This window comes from Denticeps clupeoides, chromosome 7 (assembly GCF_900700375.1).
Source record: "Denticeps clupeoides chromosome 7, fDenClu1.1, whole genome shotgun sequence".
Classification (NCBI taxonomy): domain Eukaryota; kingdom Metazoa; phylum Chordata; class Actinopteri; order Clupeiformes; family Denticipitidae; genus Denticeps; species Denticeps clupeoides.
The window spans coordinates 6,094,745-6,109,939 of NC_041713.1; the positions used below are offsets into that span (position 1 = coordinate 6,094,745).

A 15,195-nucleotide genomic window follows, 5' to 3' on the forward strand; every position below is an offset into this window, starting at 1 on the left:
AGCCACATCTTAACATCATTAACCTTCAGCGTTGGACACACATGACCTCGACCTTCACACCAACTACGATTGGGCCAGAATCCCGCTTTGAAACCGGAGAAGTCTGCTGCTCCATTAGGCTCCCATTCATTCACGCCGGAAGAGCCATCTGAGTAGCAGACACGCAATCCGTTCCAAACCAAATTCACCAGTTGTGCTAACGTAAAGATCGGACTGGGACCATTGATGAAACCTAATATGTCCAGAAATAACATGACTCCCTTGAGCCTCCTGGGGCTCCAGAACAACTGGTTGTAAATCCCAGCTGAACGTCCTTGACATTGGCCAACTGTTTCGTGGTCCTTTTTTGAGGCTAAGAGAGCAACAACCAGAAGACCCCTCAGCAGGGTGGATACACACTTGATCTAACATCATGTATAGATCTTTGTATTGTGGCGAAGAATGGAAAGAACGCAGGTGTCCTTGTTGCATGGCACTACAAAGGCATAGAATACCAAAAGCTAAATGAAACCAAAAGAATGAAGAATTCAAACTCAAAATACACTTTATTTTCATCTTAGCTCCAGTTACAGCAGTACAAGAAACAAATAGGACACAGAGTAGGCATATAAAAAAAGAATAAATATCTATATATTTTATTGTGTAAGGTAATCAACCGTCCATTTAAAAAGTTGGAAAATTATTAAGTTGCGCAATGACCTCAGAAGCTCAATCCTCGCATGAATTAGCGTTCCCGCCTCGATGTGGTTCAGGTCCATTGCTTTCTATGTCTGTCAACACAGGGGCAGTGGTTTACCAGTTGTGGTATCTTACTGATGCAGCACTGTGCTAGTTCATGTTTGAAAACTGCACACACACACACACATTTTATACATTTATTAAACGTTACCACACCCCTTTGCTCTCGGCCTACCGCAGGTTCCAGCTACACCCCAGCGTGCAGTTGCATATGCGCAGAAATGCTCACAAGGACAGAACTGCATTCGGCCAAGCAGGACTGGGAATGGAGTCCAGGACAAAAACAGCACTTCCTGTTTGGGTGACTAACGTCGAGTGTCAGACAACAAAAGATCGGCTTCCCGCTGTAGTGCCGGGGTCACGTGCCATTCGCTGTCAGCGTTGGGGGAGGTTGACAAACAACAAGACACGTGCGCATCCTCCACACAGATAAGGAAATGGGGAACGAGGCCAAAGCGGCGAGCGTAAAAAAACAGGCGGCCAGAGCCAGCGCTGAACCAGGTTTACTTGCTGCCCAACAATGAAATTTTATTTTGGGGCGTCATGAGGAAGAAAGAAGAAAGAAGAGGGGGGAGCGTGGAAGGAGGATTTGACCTGAAAGGCTGGCCTTGTGAAACATCAGTTGCTGTAAGCAGACAAAACATGCGGGGTAGGGGTGGGGGGAAGAAAGTATGTAGCTGCGCTGTCGGTAACCCGACACCGACACAGTCACCCCCCCCCTCCAGAGAGCAGCCGCAGGGAGACTCGGAGTGTCGGAGGCCGCCCTGTCCCGGCCGGGGAGACAGCGGACTCGTGTTACACAGGCCACCCCGCCCCCTCCCTCTGTCTGTCAGGCCCTGGACTTCCTCTCGTAAACCCAGCCACCTGAGTGTGGGTTTAGGGTGTGGTGGGGGCGAGGGGGGGGGGGGGGTTTGGTGGCCATGTGACTGAGCGCTCACATGGTGTCGTCTGGCAACGTGTTACAGTAACACCTTGACTGGAGTCGCGGCGGTTATGTAAACATCTCCTGCACCTAGATATCGGTGAACTGAGACAAAGAGGCCAAGGGCGGTCCGGGACAGAGGGGTACAAGAACAACCCAGGGAGGGGGCGGGGGGGTGCAAAAAAAACCCTCCAAACTCCCATGTCCTTTCTCCTTCCGCTAGGCGCTACCCCATGTTTTTATCTTGAGCTTTTGTTGAATGGGTGTCTGAATACTGCTGTCTTACATGGATTCATTAATTTATGACATTTTACAATGACATTTCCTGTAAAAACCTCACCAAACAATAACATTAAGCAAAGGTATGTGAAAAAAAATATTTAGGCAGATTTTTCAGACACCTTTATTTATATGTTGCTAGACATAGATGTAAAAAAAATATATATAATATTGAGATTTTTGTTGAATTTTTTTAGTTCTATTCTGAGTGAGCCGCTTTAAGTGGTCTGCATTTAGCTAGTTAATCTGTTACAGACATTTGGTTATGGACATTTCGAAACCACAAGAAAAGGTGGGAGAGGCATTTGAAGATGTGTTCCAGTGGAAATTAAAATATGATGTCAATACCTGGAAATAGGAATTAAGTTTTTATTTTTTTTTTTGCCGTTGTTATTTGCACAGAGCAAATGAGGAAATAGCGAAAAGGTTCCAGTTTGAGCTCATTTATATAGATTATATGTGGTTACAGGCATTTCAGTCTTGTCTGTAAGTGTTTCATAATTAAATGGTTCATGGTTCATGTGGAATTTAATTACTTTCTACTGACGGCACAAATCAGCTCTAATGAAGCAACAAGTTGATGTGGAAAATAAAAAATGTCTAAACACCTAACGTCTGTTTTCTGTGTTCAATTAATTTCAAGGAGTTAAATATACAATTTAATTCACTGATATTAAACATGTGACTCATTGACGTCACCAGGATCAACTGAGCTACTAGGCACAAAAATGATCCATGGTTGGGTTAATGCAGAATTTGAGAATTTCGGGGTCACTAAAACCGTCTCATGGCCTCAAAAGACGAATGTGGCGGCTGTGCGCAGCTCCGGTAAAACACGACACGGCCAAGTTGACCGAGGTCAGGGGTCACGTTTTTTTTTTTTTTCTCGGTACGTGTCTCTGCACTGGCTACCCACCGGAGCAGCGCGCTGTCACTCCGGAGGGCCCGGATTTGAGATAAATACAATGATTCAAAGAAAACCATCAAGCGCTTCTGACGTCCTCGGAGATGAATGGCGCGGGGCGGCGATTGCAGGGAGCGCAAAGAGCCCCAGGAGTTAGACGTGACCTGTAATTGTGTTTTCCAGCGAAACGGGGTGGCGACCTCTCCGCTGGAAGACAGAAGAAAAGGTGCCATTGTTCTGACACTTCGGCAGAGTGCAAGAAGGGAGGAGGGACAAGGATAGGGAGGGAGAGGGAAAGAGGGCGAGACGGAGGGATACCACGTGAAGGCAGATTGTGTGCTGTCTGCGAGCCATGTGCTGAGGCCAAGCGTGTGAGAGAGGAGCTGTAAGCACACACACACACACACACACACACCGTTATAGACTCAAACACACACACACACACACACACTTTCTATAGCATATTTACATTTTCTCATGCACTCACAGCGAGTGTGAACATAATCACAGAAGAAAATAGGCACTTAGTCTGGTATCGACTATTTTAAACCCCCGGTCTTTTTTTTTTTTTTTAAACTGGTATCAACTATTTTTAAACTCTTGACAGACATCCAACCAGGAGATCGAGGACCAGCGCCTGACTCTTCCAAGTCAGATGACTGCATATGTTCTGTATTTTTCGCTTGGAATCATGATCTTATCCAAAGTGTTCCGGACATAAATTGTTGGAATTGGGTTTCTGTTATTGCACTATGCCTGTTGTGATCATCCTGAACAGTAGTTTCCATACATTCCGCCAATGAGAATAAATTCAACATTGAAGGCCACACACATGTTCAAAGCGTTTCATCGGTTAAGACGATTCAGCCCTGTGTAGGATGGATCCACTGCCTAATCCATCCACCAGGATGGATTAAGCAGATGCTGGGTGATTCCGCACATTGTTCCGGAAACCAAGGTTTGTTTTATTCTGGCATAGCTTGGTGCACACAATGTAGAATATCTCCCCAAAACAGCACCATGCAGCGTTCTACCAGAGGCTCACTGACCGTTTGAGTCCATCTAACAAACACTTGACACCAAATCTTCTTACGAGGGCTAAATACATGTTGTTTTTAGCCCCATTTCTTCGAGAGCAGAGACCACAGCTTTAACTTTCCCACGCACGCCCTGCTACTGTGAAGTGATTACCATCATCTCACGAACGGAATTATGTTTAGTTTTTTTTTCCGCCACATTTGGTTATTGAAGCAGATGATTTCATCCAAAGCATCTTACAGCACAATGGCCGTATGCGACCGAAGTTCGTCATGAACATGAATGTGTTATTTTGGATGTCGGCCTTGCTGCACCCATTCCCTCTCACCTTGGTCATGTGGTTTTGGGGGGATAAAATAAGATGCATGCTGATACCTTTCAGAGGTGTTTCGGTGCTCCAGTCAAGGCCGTACAACGAACCGCACCAGGCCAGGCACCACGGCTTGTTACTTGAGTTATATTTACATCTATTATAGTTCATTTAACACCACATGCTCACAAGCCTGAAAAGAGTCTTCTTTTATCTTTGGCTGCTCCCGTTGGGGGTCACTACAGTGGATCAACTGGTCTGGTATTCCTCACAGTTGCCTTGGAAACTGTTGGATGCCCTTCCTCCACATTTACCTGGGCTTGGGACCGACACCAACTCATGATGTTTTTGTAGACGGGCCTTTGCTCAGTAGTTCTAGTACTTTTTCCCTAATGAAATACTTAATATATATATTAGAGGTGGTCATAGATTAATTTTCTTAATTTAGATTAATCTCACTGTAATCTTGGAATTAATCTAGAGTAATCTAAATTAATCTAGATTAATCGATATTTTAGATTAATGTACATTAATAGATTAATCTAGATTAAAATGCTCATTTGAATTCTGTCGAAGGCATTCAGAATATGTGTGCTACCCAAATAATGACTAAAAGTACGTTTTTGAGAACGGGTTTCTCAAGCCAGGAGACGCATTAGACCAGGGGCTCATCTCCTGTTTCCAAAATGCATCACAAACTGCTTGAGAAAGCTGTTCTACTATGATAATTGGTGATGAAAATAAATGATGTTCAATAACAGTTGTGTTTCAGTTGTGTTTACCAACTGTTTGATGTGGTAATTTCACAGTTCGAAGACTCGTTCTCGCCCCCTACAGTGCAATTCGGCTAGGTATACATCCGCGCTAAAATATCAAGGTGAAAGTCATCATAGTGTAGCGGTTCTTCGTCTGCGTTGTGTAATTTTTTGATTCCGTTTCTTGAACCACAAATGATGAGCTGACACCCAAGAGATTTTCTGTGCAAAGTGTATTTTGTACAAAAAGCAAGGTCGCGTCAGAACATTGCGTCACACATCGCGTCTTTCTGCACCTCTCTACCTCTAATTACTCCCCACCCTGCCCCCAATGTCCCGAGATGGGATTTGGAACCTACAACCCAGAATATGGATAGTGAGTGAGTGAGTGAGTGATTGAGGCAATTCCTTTGTGCCATAAAGTGTAATAAAGCTAAAGCAGGGATTACATAATTAAGGAAATGAACTTACAATCATCAAGGTTCAAAAACAAACCATAAACAGGGAGGTGACAATAAAACCTTGTTCTTTAAGAGCTTGAGGTGTAAATACATGCCATAAAACTATATATAAAAGACCATAAAACCATTCCTGAAGGCATTCTTTTTTATTTTTTTCAAGACATCAAAGGACAAAGAAGCTGCAATGGTTACATGTGACACGCTTGGTGTTGTTTTCTAGCAGCTGCTAATATGTGTAAGAAACATCTTTCCATGGTGTGTATGTACACACCCCGTTCGGGCAGTGGAATTCAGGTTTCATGTACGCCTGATGAATAAAACCTTTTGAAATGTTGTGCTATTCTTTGACAGGCTACATCATAATCTCTGCTCCCAAAGTCCTTGCATCATTTTTACACCAGCAGGAGCTATGCTTCAGCAACCAGAACCAGACATGACTCCTCCTTAGGGAAAAAAAACACACAAATATCCTGAGCTTCTTGAACTCGGTTGCTGCGGTGGAGATCATAAATAAATCCCCCATGGATCCAAGGGCCACACACCGGTCCTGCTAGCATAAAAAAAAGGGGCGAATAGACGTGGAAGCGTTCGTTTCGGCAGTTTCGTCACCCGTTTGCCCCAGAGTACCATGTCATGCTGCATCCTCAGCATGGGCGAGGGGACCCGTGCTGCTGGACACCAGCCCTGTCTGCAGCCTGAGAGCGTTTTCCACCCAGACGCCACAGCTTGTGGGTCTGCTCAGACTCCGGGTGGGCAGAAAACGCCAGATCGCGTGCGTGATGGCCTGAGCTACGAAACAACACACTCAAGCCCCAGACTGGAGGCGGAGGCGTCTCGAGACGTGGGGTTCATGGGGTTGTAGAAGCCTGTTTTTGTGTCGACTGAATGTAAATTGCTCTGGATTAAGGTGTCAGACAAATGCCGAGATAGTAAATAAAATCGATTTTATGGAGCGAGGCGAGATTCTTTGAAGCAAGTGACTCTCTTTGTCTTTCATGATTTGAGGTACGCCAACTTCATAACTGGTATCTTCATAACTTTATAATATACAGCAGAGCCAGGATCAAGGTTGTGTTGGGTGGTAGTAGCCTAGTGGGTAACACACTCGCCTATGAACCAGAAGACCCGGGTTCAAATCCCACTTACTACCATTGTGTACCTGAGCAAGACACTTAATCCTAAATTGTCCCAGTAACTACTGATTGTAATAAGGGCGTATTATAAATAATGTGAATGTTGAGAGCATGCTAACAGCATTTAAGGACTATTAGCATTCAGCTACTGAAGAATCACAGTAGCTTCGATGTGGAGACCCCATAAGTGTTATGCAGGTCACACTGCACGCTCCCCTCTGTCACACCATACATAAAACATGAACGCACAAGAGTGGTGTCCCGGGCGACCTTGAGATCTGCTGATACTGTGTGCATCGTCCAGTTCTCACAGGGGTGGGCCTGCAAATGAGCTATGTTCACAGGACAACTGAAGGTAATCCTATTCCAGATGCAATCAACCTTCACCAACCAGAACCTGATGCTATAGATCTGACGTTTGATGTGATGTGTCATATGTATGTGCAAATTCAGATGTGTGAAAACGAAATACAGCAAAGCCAAGTTCTAGGGATAATGTGCTGTCTCAAAACACAGAGACAACAGAAAAGTTTTGCGTTAATGAAAAGTCTGGATCGTGACAGCTTCAATAAGATTACAAGAACTGAGGTTCCAGTGAATCAAATTTATTGACTGGTGTAAACCAGCAAAATTAATCTACAGTAATGTGAAATACTATCAGAAACTGTAAACCAGACAAAGAGAGAGAATCCTGCCTTTTTGCTCCCTCTTCAGGGCAAAGGCGAGAAGCGCAGATATTTCCAGGGAGTCGCTTCTTTCTTTCTTTCTTTCTTTCTTACTCGGCTGAAACGGAAGCTGTACAGCCGCATTTTTCAGTGTCCTTCAGATCAAAAACCAGTTTCAAAAAAAATGTCTTTATTTGTTTATTTGTATATATATATGAAATCCTTCAAAATGAAAAAACAATCACGAAAATAAAGCATTTATTAGGTTAAAATAAATTTAAGAAAGAAAAAAAAAAAACGCTGGGCGGGAATCGTGTTCCATTACAGACTGAACAAAGTGCGCCACCTGCCTTTGAAAGAAAACATCTGGCTACAATATCAATGTTGACTGTAAACGTGTACATGACTTACCACATTAAATATTTAAAAGATACAATCACAACGGACGCTCGGCAAAAAAAATAAAGAACGTTTTTTGACGTTTTTAAAAATAAATAAATAAAAAGACCTTCAACGCCCCAGCGCAGCGCCACCGGAAACCACGTGCTCGTGGTAGAACCAATCGGGCGGCTCGATTTCAAATAACCGGCGCGCCAACTAAACCGGGAAGAAACGGCAAAAATAAGCATTCAAAAGAAAACGTAAACTATGCAATTAAGTCATATTGCGGTTACGCTAAGTACGTTAATAACTGTTGGCGTTTAGAACAGAGTTATGTGCGCGTATTAATGGTTTACGCTTGGAGAGTTACCATGTGGGGGGAAAAACGCTTTTATCAAGAGAATTGGGTGGCTCTTAAAAGAGCCTTTGAGTTCACAGACGAGGCGGGAAGGTGGATCTAAGCGCGTTCTCCGCGGATGCGGCGGGCCAGCTGGATGTCTTTGGGCATGATGGTGACACGTTTGGCGTGGATGGCGCACAGGTTGGTGTCCTCGAATAGGCCGACCAGATAGGCCTCGCTGGCCTCCTGGAGCGCCATCACGGCGGAACTCTGGAAGCGCAGGTCGGTCTTGAAGTCCTGGGCGATCTCACGCACCAGGCGCTGGAATGGCAGCTTGCGGATGAGCAGCTCGGTGGACTTCTGGTAGCGGCGGATCTCTCTCAGGGCCACCGTGCCGGGCCTGTAGCGGTGAGGCTTCTTCACGCCGCCGGTGGCGGGAGCGCTCTTGCGGGCAGCTTTGGTGGCGAGCTGCTTCCTGGGCGCCTTGCCGCCGGTGGACTTGCGAGCGGTCTGCTTGGTTCTTGCCATGGCTTCGAGTTGCGCTTCTGAGCTGGTCAGAACAGTGTCGCCCAAAGCGCCTAGGACGGCGTTATATCTCCCCGCCGAGGCGCACTTATTGGCTGATTCAGTTACGTGCCACGTGGTTGGGCGGGACGTGTCAGTATCTCGGACGTCGATTGGGTAATTTCCCAGCTTCCGGTGGCGCCAAAATTTGAAGTATCATCCGTTACTTTTGGCGCGTTCTTATAGTTGGTTTGTTTAGAAAAGTAGAAATTGATAGGAAAATAAAAGTATAATTTGTAAACATGTGTCGCTATTGAACTCACTTAAGCTTAAAAAAATCAGTCACTGCCCCCTCCCCAAATTCTGTAAACGTTCTACGTGTCAAATTACGAATAAACAGCTCTTTCGGCATCGTAAAGCTTTTGTATAGAAAAACACCCGAGGTCAGATTTTAAAAATATTTGCAGTGTGTATAGCAACTGAGTTTAAACTGCGAATAGACTAATCTTTCTTCTGTGAGAGAAACGCGTATGCTTATCGGAACTGCATTGCGTCTGGCAATACTGTCGTTTGGGGAAGATTCTAGATAATCTACCACCACGGGTTTAGATTTACAGCATTGATCAGACGCCCTTATCCAGAGCGACTTGAAATCAGTAGTTACAGGGACCGTGTCTTGCTCAGGGACACAACGTTAAGTGGAATTTGAACCTGGGTTCATAGGCGAGTGTGTTACATTTACAGCATTTATCAGACGCCCTTATCCAGAGCGACTTACAATCAGTAGTTACAGGGACAGTCTCCCTGGAGCAATTTGGGGTTTTCTTGGGGTTTTGGGGTTTTCTTTCTTGCTCAGGGACACAATGGTAGTAAGTGGGATTCGAACCCGGGTCTTCTGGTTCATAGGCGAGTGTGTTACCCACTAGGCTACTACCACCCCGATAAATCAAGACGTACAGATCCAAACTAGTAAAAACGCTGCCAGCACTGGCGCGGGAATTGTACATGTTTGTCTTTGAATGAATGCGAAATACCCAGTTACCCAACAAAATGAAATGCGCTTTCTCTGGACGTAGTGGGTGGCTCTTAAAAGAGCCTTTGGGTTTTCTTTTGGCTTAGGCAGTTTACTTGGCTTTCTCAGTCTTCTTGGGCAGCAGCACGGCCTGGATGTTGGGCAGCACACCGCCCTGGGCGATGGTCACCCCACCCAGCAGCTTGTTGAGCTCCTCGTCGTTGCGCACCGCGAGCTGCAGGTGGCGCGGGATGATGCGGGTCTTCTTGTTGTCGCGGGCGGCGTTGCCCGCCAGCTCCAGGATCTCGGCGGTGAGGTACTCGAGCACCGCAGCCAAGTAGACCGGCGCGCCGGCTCCGACGCGCTGGGCGTAGTTTCCTTTGCGCAGCAGCCTGTGGACTCGACCAACGGGGAACTGGAGACCGGCCCGAGATGAACGGGACTTGGCCTTTGCCCTGGCCTTACCACCGGTTTTACCTCTTCCGCTCATGGTGCTGCTGGTAACTCAACGAAGATCAGACCAGGAGGAACTAAAGAGTACAATGTTCTCAGCGGCCCACCGGGGCTTCTTTTAAAGCATCCATGTTGTCTTCTCATTGGCCAAGGGGACGTTGTGCCGGGCCAATCAGAGAACAGCGTTGTCAACGACGTCATAGTAGTCCTTGTTTAGCCTGTCCTATAGAAAGACTTATTTTAAGATCTATAAGCGAGTTAAATGCAGTCACGGATTGCGCCTTTATTTCTAAAACCATAATAGCACTATTAAACAAAAGTAACTTCAATAAAAAAAATTAAATAAACGAAGACAAAATATTCCGTGATGTCTAAAATAAACACGTCTATGTACACAGAAAGGCGCAATTCATTGTCTCGTCGCCCGCCTTGGACTCTCTGAATAAATGTAATTTAATAAAAATCGGTCGGATACTATGATTGGCGGGGCAGCCTTCGCTTCTGTACCGCATCGGAGTGGATTTTGAAATTCAGGCGCCAAAAGGGCGCCCGGACTTAACTTCGGACAATTCCGTTCTGAAACGCTGCCCACGTTTAACTACGCTTACTTATTGGTTTAATATTGTTAATAAATGGGTTTCATGATTATTACCCTAAATTAAATCGATAAATATATACTCTGAACATGTATATAGGTACGTGTAGAAAAAAAAAACAAAAAAAAAAAACAACATCGGAACAGAAGCGCTTTTGGGTAAGAAGTGGGTGGCTCTTAAAAGAGCCTTTGGGGTTCAGAACATGAAGCACGGAAATTACTTCTTCTTTGCCGCTGCCTTTTTGGGCTTGGCGGCCTTCTTCGGCTTCGCAGCTTTGGGCTTCACCGCCTTGGCTTTCTTTGGGCTCTTAGCGGCCTTCTTCGGAGTCGCGGGCTTCTTCGCTTTCTTTGGGCTTTTGGCCGCTGCCTTCTTGGCCGCGACGGGCTTCTTCGCCTTCTTCGGAGACTTCTTGGCTGCCGCCGCGGCGGGCTTCTTCGCCGCGACCTTCTTGGGCTTCTTGGCCGCGACGGCCTTCTTAGCGGCGGGCTTCTTCGCCTTGGCGGGAGCCTTCTTAGCGGCGGGCTTCTTCTTGGGCTCCGACAGCTTCTTGTTTAGCTTGAACGAGCCGGACGCGCCGGTGCCCTTCGTCTGCACCAAGGTGCCTTTGGTCACCAAGGACTTGACGGCCACTTTCACGCGGGAGTTGTTCTTCTCCACGTCGTAGCCGCCGGCGGACAGGGCTTTCTTCAGGGCCGCCAGGGAGACGCCGCTCCTCTCCTTGGAAGCGGACACGGCCTTGACTATGAGCTCGCCGACGCTGGGGCCGGCCTTCTTGGGCTTGGACGCCGCCTTCTTCTTGGGTGCCTTGGCGGGCGCCGCGGCTGGGGCTGGTGCGACCTCTGCCATGGTAGTAGCGCCGCAGTCGTAGTTGCTTCGCTGGACTCGCTGCTGATTCGCTGACCGCGCGGTCGAGGGATGCGCGACGTGAGCGGGAGGGCTGGTCTTAAAGCAGCGACGAGAACCTTGTAGACTCAACGCCCGCCCTTCAGCCCGCTCCCGCTTCCGCGAGCGGCTCCCACTTGTGTTTTCTCCCTCCGCGTTTCTGCGAAAAACGCGCCCTTCCAGCGCAGCGCGGCGGCCCAAAGTGGACTGGCCACGAAGCGGGGACCCTGCACTTCCGTGCCGACGGTGAAAATTCGCGATGGGCGGATTTGCGTCTCCGCGCAAGCTTGAAAACGCGCGGGGCACCGGGAGAAATGGACGGGGGATGCAACATTTGTCGCACTATCGCGCGAATAAAAGTGGTTAAAGCGACCGTGTCGACCGTGCAACGTCGACGCGTGCTTAGCCGAGGTTGTTGGCCGTTGTCTGGCGGGGTCGGGAGCGGGAGACCGGGGTGCGGGGGATCGGAAAGAGGAGCGCTAGTGTGCGCGCCGAAACACAGTCCGGCGACGCGGGTGACTGCGGTGACCCGCCAGCCTGCGACGCGACTCGACGAGGTCAGTCTCTCACAGGCGCATATTCATATTTCTCCGAGGCTTTACTAAGTCCGATGGGTGTTCCAAAAATCTGCGATGGCCCAGATGAACGGTTTTTGTATTATTATGTTTTTAATGAACGTAAGCCAGTGAACGGTTTTGTGGCGCGACCTATCCAGATGTGGCGCGGGAAAAATATATTATGGTCGTACAATTATCAAGAGTTACATTTAACAATTCGCGTTAGAAAAAGCAACTTCTTTACATCGACCGTACAGCGTAAGGTTTGGAAAGATATAGTTGAGCAAAGATAAGATGTGGCTAAAAGGAACCAGCCAACACAACAGAGCTCTAGTAAGATGGCCTCTTACAACCAATTCGTGAAATAGAATAGAAATGGCGACTCATACGATAATTACGTGAATAATGTCATTTGTATGTATTTAAAAGGTCCAAGGTCGACACTATATAGGCAGTAATCTTCAGATTGATCAGATTGCCTTAAGAGCACACCTGGTTTAATGTGACTTCAGGTAAGTTATGTTTGATTACCTGTAAAATATTATAAGCAAACATAACTAATGTTATAAACTGACATGTCGATAGAACAAACATGCAGTTCTGTGCTGTTTTTGTTTTAAACGCTAGGCTGAATAAACTGAATTGATGCCAGATTTTTAAAAAACATCAGCCGTGCAGCCTTAGCATCAACAGATAAACTGTTAGTTTAAAATAGAATTGCAGCATGAACGTCGAATATGACTACATTTGTGGGGAACGGGACTGTGGTGCGCAGGTGGTACAGGGGGGATCAAAGGATTAATATAAAATAAAATGATCCTTTATTAGTCCCAAGAGTAGGAAATGTACATTTTCGCTGCAGAAAGTGGACTGTAAAAGATAAGAGCAGTAAAAAAAAAAAAAATTAGCACAGGCAATATGTCGACTGTATAATATAAGAGTTTAATGTTCAAATAAGCAAATAAATAGTCCTAGAAAATAATCTTATTGGACATAAGAGAAAATTTAAATGGTGTATTGGATATGTGTGTGTTTTTATGCAAAACAGATCCATTACATGGGGCAGTGGTGGCTGGTTCGAATCCCGATCCGGCAAGGTGCCACTGAGCAAAATACCGTCCCCACACACTGCTCCCCGGGCGCCTGTCATGGCTGACACATTTCACTGTGTGCACCTTGTGCTGTGCTGCTGTGTATCACGATCACTTCACTTTAATCCCAATAAATGGAATTACGGCCAGGCCAAATTGGAGGAATCCTGTTCTACAAACTAATGCCACCCTGTTTTCATTTGGATAAACTAAAATATACAACAGTATGCTGTAAGGGCCTGTGAGGGCTGTGGTGAGGTGGGGTAGTCCATCCAACGATGAAGCATGGCTACTGTATGTGCATGGATGCTTCATGGTCCATTCACAAGTCACCTTTACAGCCTTATCCAGGACAATTTACACAAGTCGTCTGAAGTATCTCTTGGTGAATACATTCTGAAATACTGTCTCACTGGGACCCAGCTTATTACTGAAGCCTTCCGTCTTTTCAGTTAAGAAGAGCAAGATCTAGACAAACAAAATGGAATTCAATATTAGCAGGTACAGAATGTAACTCAACAGTAAACTAAGGGGGGGGGGGGACAACTCACTACAGCAGCTCGGTTTTATAAAAAAAATATGATCATGGGGCAGTGGTGGCCTAGCGGTTAAGGAAGCGGCCTCCTAATCAGGTTGCCGGTTCGAATCCCGAGCAAAACACCATCCCCGCATGCTCCCTGGGCGCCTGTCATGGCTGCCCACTGGTCACTCAGGGTAATGGGTTAAATGCAGAGGACAAATTTCACTCTGTGCACCGTGTGCTATGTATCACAAGTGACAATCACTTCACTCAGTTTTTTTTAAGGCTTAGGCAATCAGGCAGAATCATAATTTCCACTTATATCTAGCAAATGTAAATAAAATTTCATGTTTTCATAAGTTCGAGCTCCAGGGATATATCGATTTTTCAGTGATCCATATTGTGAGATGTGGAACGTCGCCTTTGTAGCGAACCGTCTGGGTGGCTCTTAAAAGAGCCTTTGTTTTTGAAGACAGCCCATGGACTGCTTCACTTGGAGCTGGTGTACTTGGTGACCGCCTTGGTCCCCTCAGACACGGCGTGCTTGGCCAGCTCGCCCGGAAGCAGCAGCCGCACGGCGGTCTGGATCTCCCGCGACGTGATGGTGGACCGCTTGTTGTAATGCGCCAGGCGGGACGCCTCGCCGGCGATGCGCTCGAAGATGTCGTTCACGAAGGAGTTCATGATGCCCATCGCCTTGGAGGAGATGCCGGTGTCGGGGTGGACCTGCTTCAGCACCTTGTACACGTAGATGGCGTAGCTCTCCTTCCTGGTCTTCCTGCGCTTCTTGCCGCCCTTGCTCGCCGTCTTGGTGACGGCCTTTTTGGAGCCTTTCTTCGGCGCGGACTTCGCTGGTTCGGGCATCGCAGCGCTCGTCGAGGGACTCGAACGGAAACTGCCGACGACTGCGGGTCGGCGTCGCTAGTTTGACGCGTGTATGTAAATGAGCGGCGAAGTTCCTGCCGCCGGATTCGACGCGACGTCACACAGCAACCGGTCCCGTGCGGGCGCTCGCGCGCTGCCATTGGCGACTTTAAATTTGGGCGCTGGACCGCTGCGCATGCGCACAGCCGGACAAAGAATCGGAATGTGGCCCATTGTGCTTCGTCACCCCGATCTTTTGTTGTAAAATTCCCGCTCTCACTGCCTTTTCTCTTCTCTTGCTGTCATTTATTTTATTTGAACTGTTTTAAGAAACATCGTCTCATTAGTTAGTTCTGTTTTATTGTCCACCTTTCCCTTGCTTTTTTTAAGCACAAAAGATTTATAATATATTAAAATATTTGATGTTCCACAATTTCTGTCTTACGTAAGAAAATAGGCGCCAATTTAATTAATAGAAAAAAAAATCCTCTACTCATTTTTTTCCCAGAAACGTGTTTTATTGTTTGATTTGTACAGTCTAGCCCCCAGAGACCCACTGTTGTAATTTTTCAACATCACATTTAAGTCTATAAAAAAATTACATTGCTTGGGAACCTGCCTTGTAGTTAAATGTTTGAAATATTCATGTTTGTAGATCATGATTGTTTTAAACACAATTGAATATAGTGATATTGTGAGATTATGAGCTGTTTTACAACAGTGGGTTTTGCAAACAGCAAAAGTTTTGTCTGCACCTTGCAGATCATATTGAGGAATTTTACTTTCCACT

At 46.4% G+C, this 15,195-nt stretch overlaps 4 protein-coding genes across 4 annotated transcripts; all 4 read right to left on the minus strand.

Annotated features, from left to right (window-relative positions):
* Positions 1-7,138: 7,138 nt before the first annotated feature.
* Positions 7,139-9,156, minus strand: LOC114793933 (histone H3). Its single transcript, XM_028986110.1, has one exon. It carries the CDS (start codon positions 8,452-8,454, stop codon positions 8,044-8,046), a length of 411 nt encoding a protein of 136 aa, XP_028841943.1. The 5' UTR covers positions 8,455-9,156; the 3' UTR covers positions 7,139-8,043.
* Positions 9,157-9,252: 96 nt separating this feature from the next.
* Positions 9,253-10,026, minus strand: LOC114793935 (histone H2A-like). Its single transcript, XM_028986112.1, has one exon. The coding sequence runs from the start codon at positions 9,930-9,932 to the stop codon at positions 9,555-9,557; it is 378 nt and encodes a 125-aa protein (XP_028841945.1). The 5' UTR covers positions 9,933-10,026; the 3' UTR covers positions 9,253-9,554.
* Positions 10,027-10,163: 137 nt separating this feature from the next.
* LOC114793934 (histone H1-like) lies at positions 10,164-11,393 on the minus strand. The gene has a single exon (XM_028986111.1). The coding sequence runs from the start codon at positions 11,335-11,337 to the stop codon at positions 10,708-10,710; it is 630 nt and encodes a 209-aa protein (XP_028841944.1). The 5' UTR covers positions 11,338-11,393; the 3' UTR covers positions 10,164-10,707.
* Positions 11,394-13,714: 2,321 nt separating this feature from the next.
* On the minus strand, positions 13,715-14,425 carry LOC114794217 (histone H2B 1/2). Its single transcript, XM_028986628.1, has one exon. It carries the CDS (start codon positions 14,403-14,405, stop codon positions 14,031-14,033), a length of 375 nt encoding a protein of 124 aa, XP_028842461.1. The 5' UTR covers positions 14,406-14,425; the 3' UTR covers positions 13,715-14,030.
* Between the last annotated feature and the right edge of the window lie 770 nt (positions 14,426-15,195).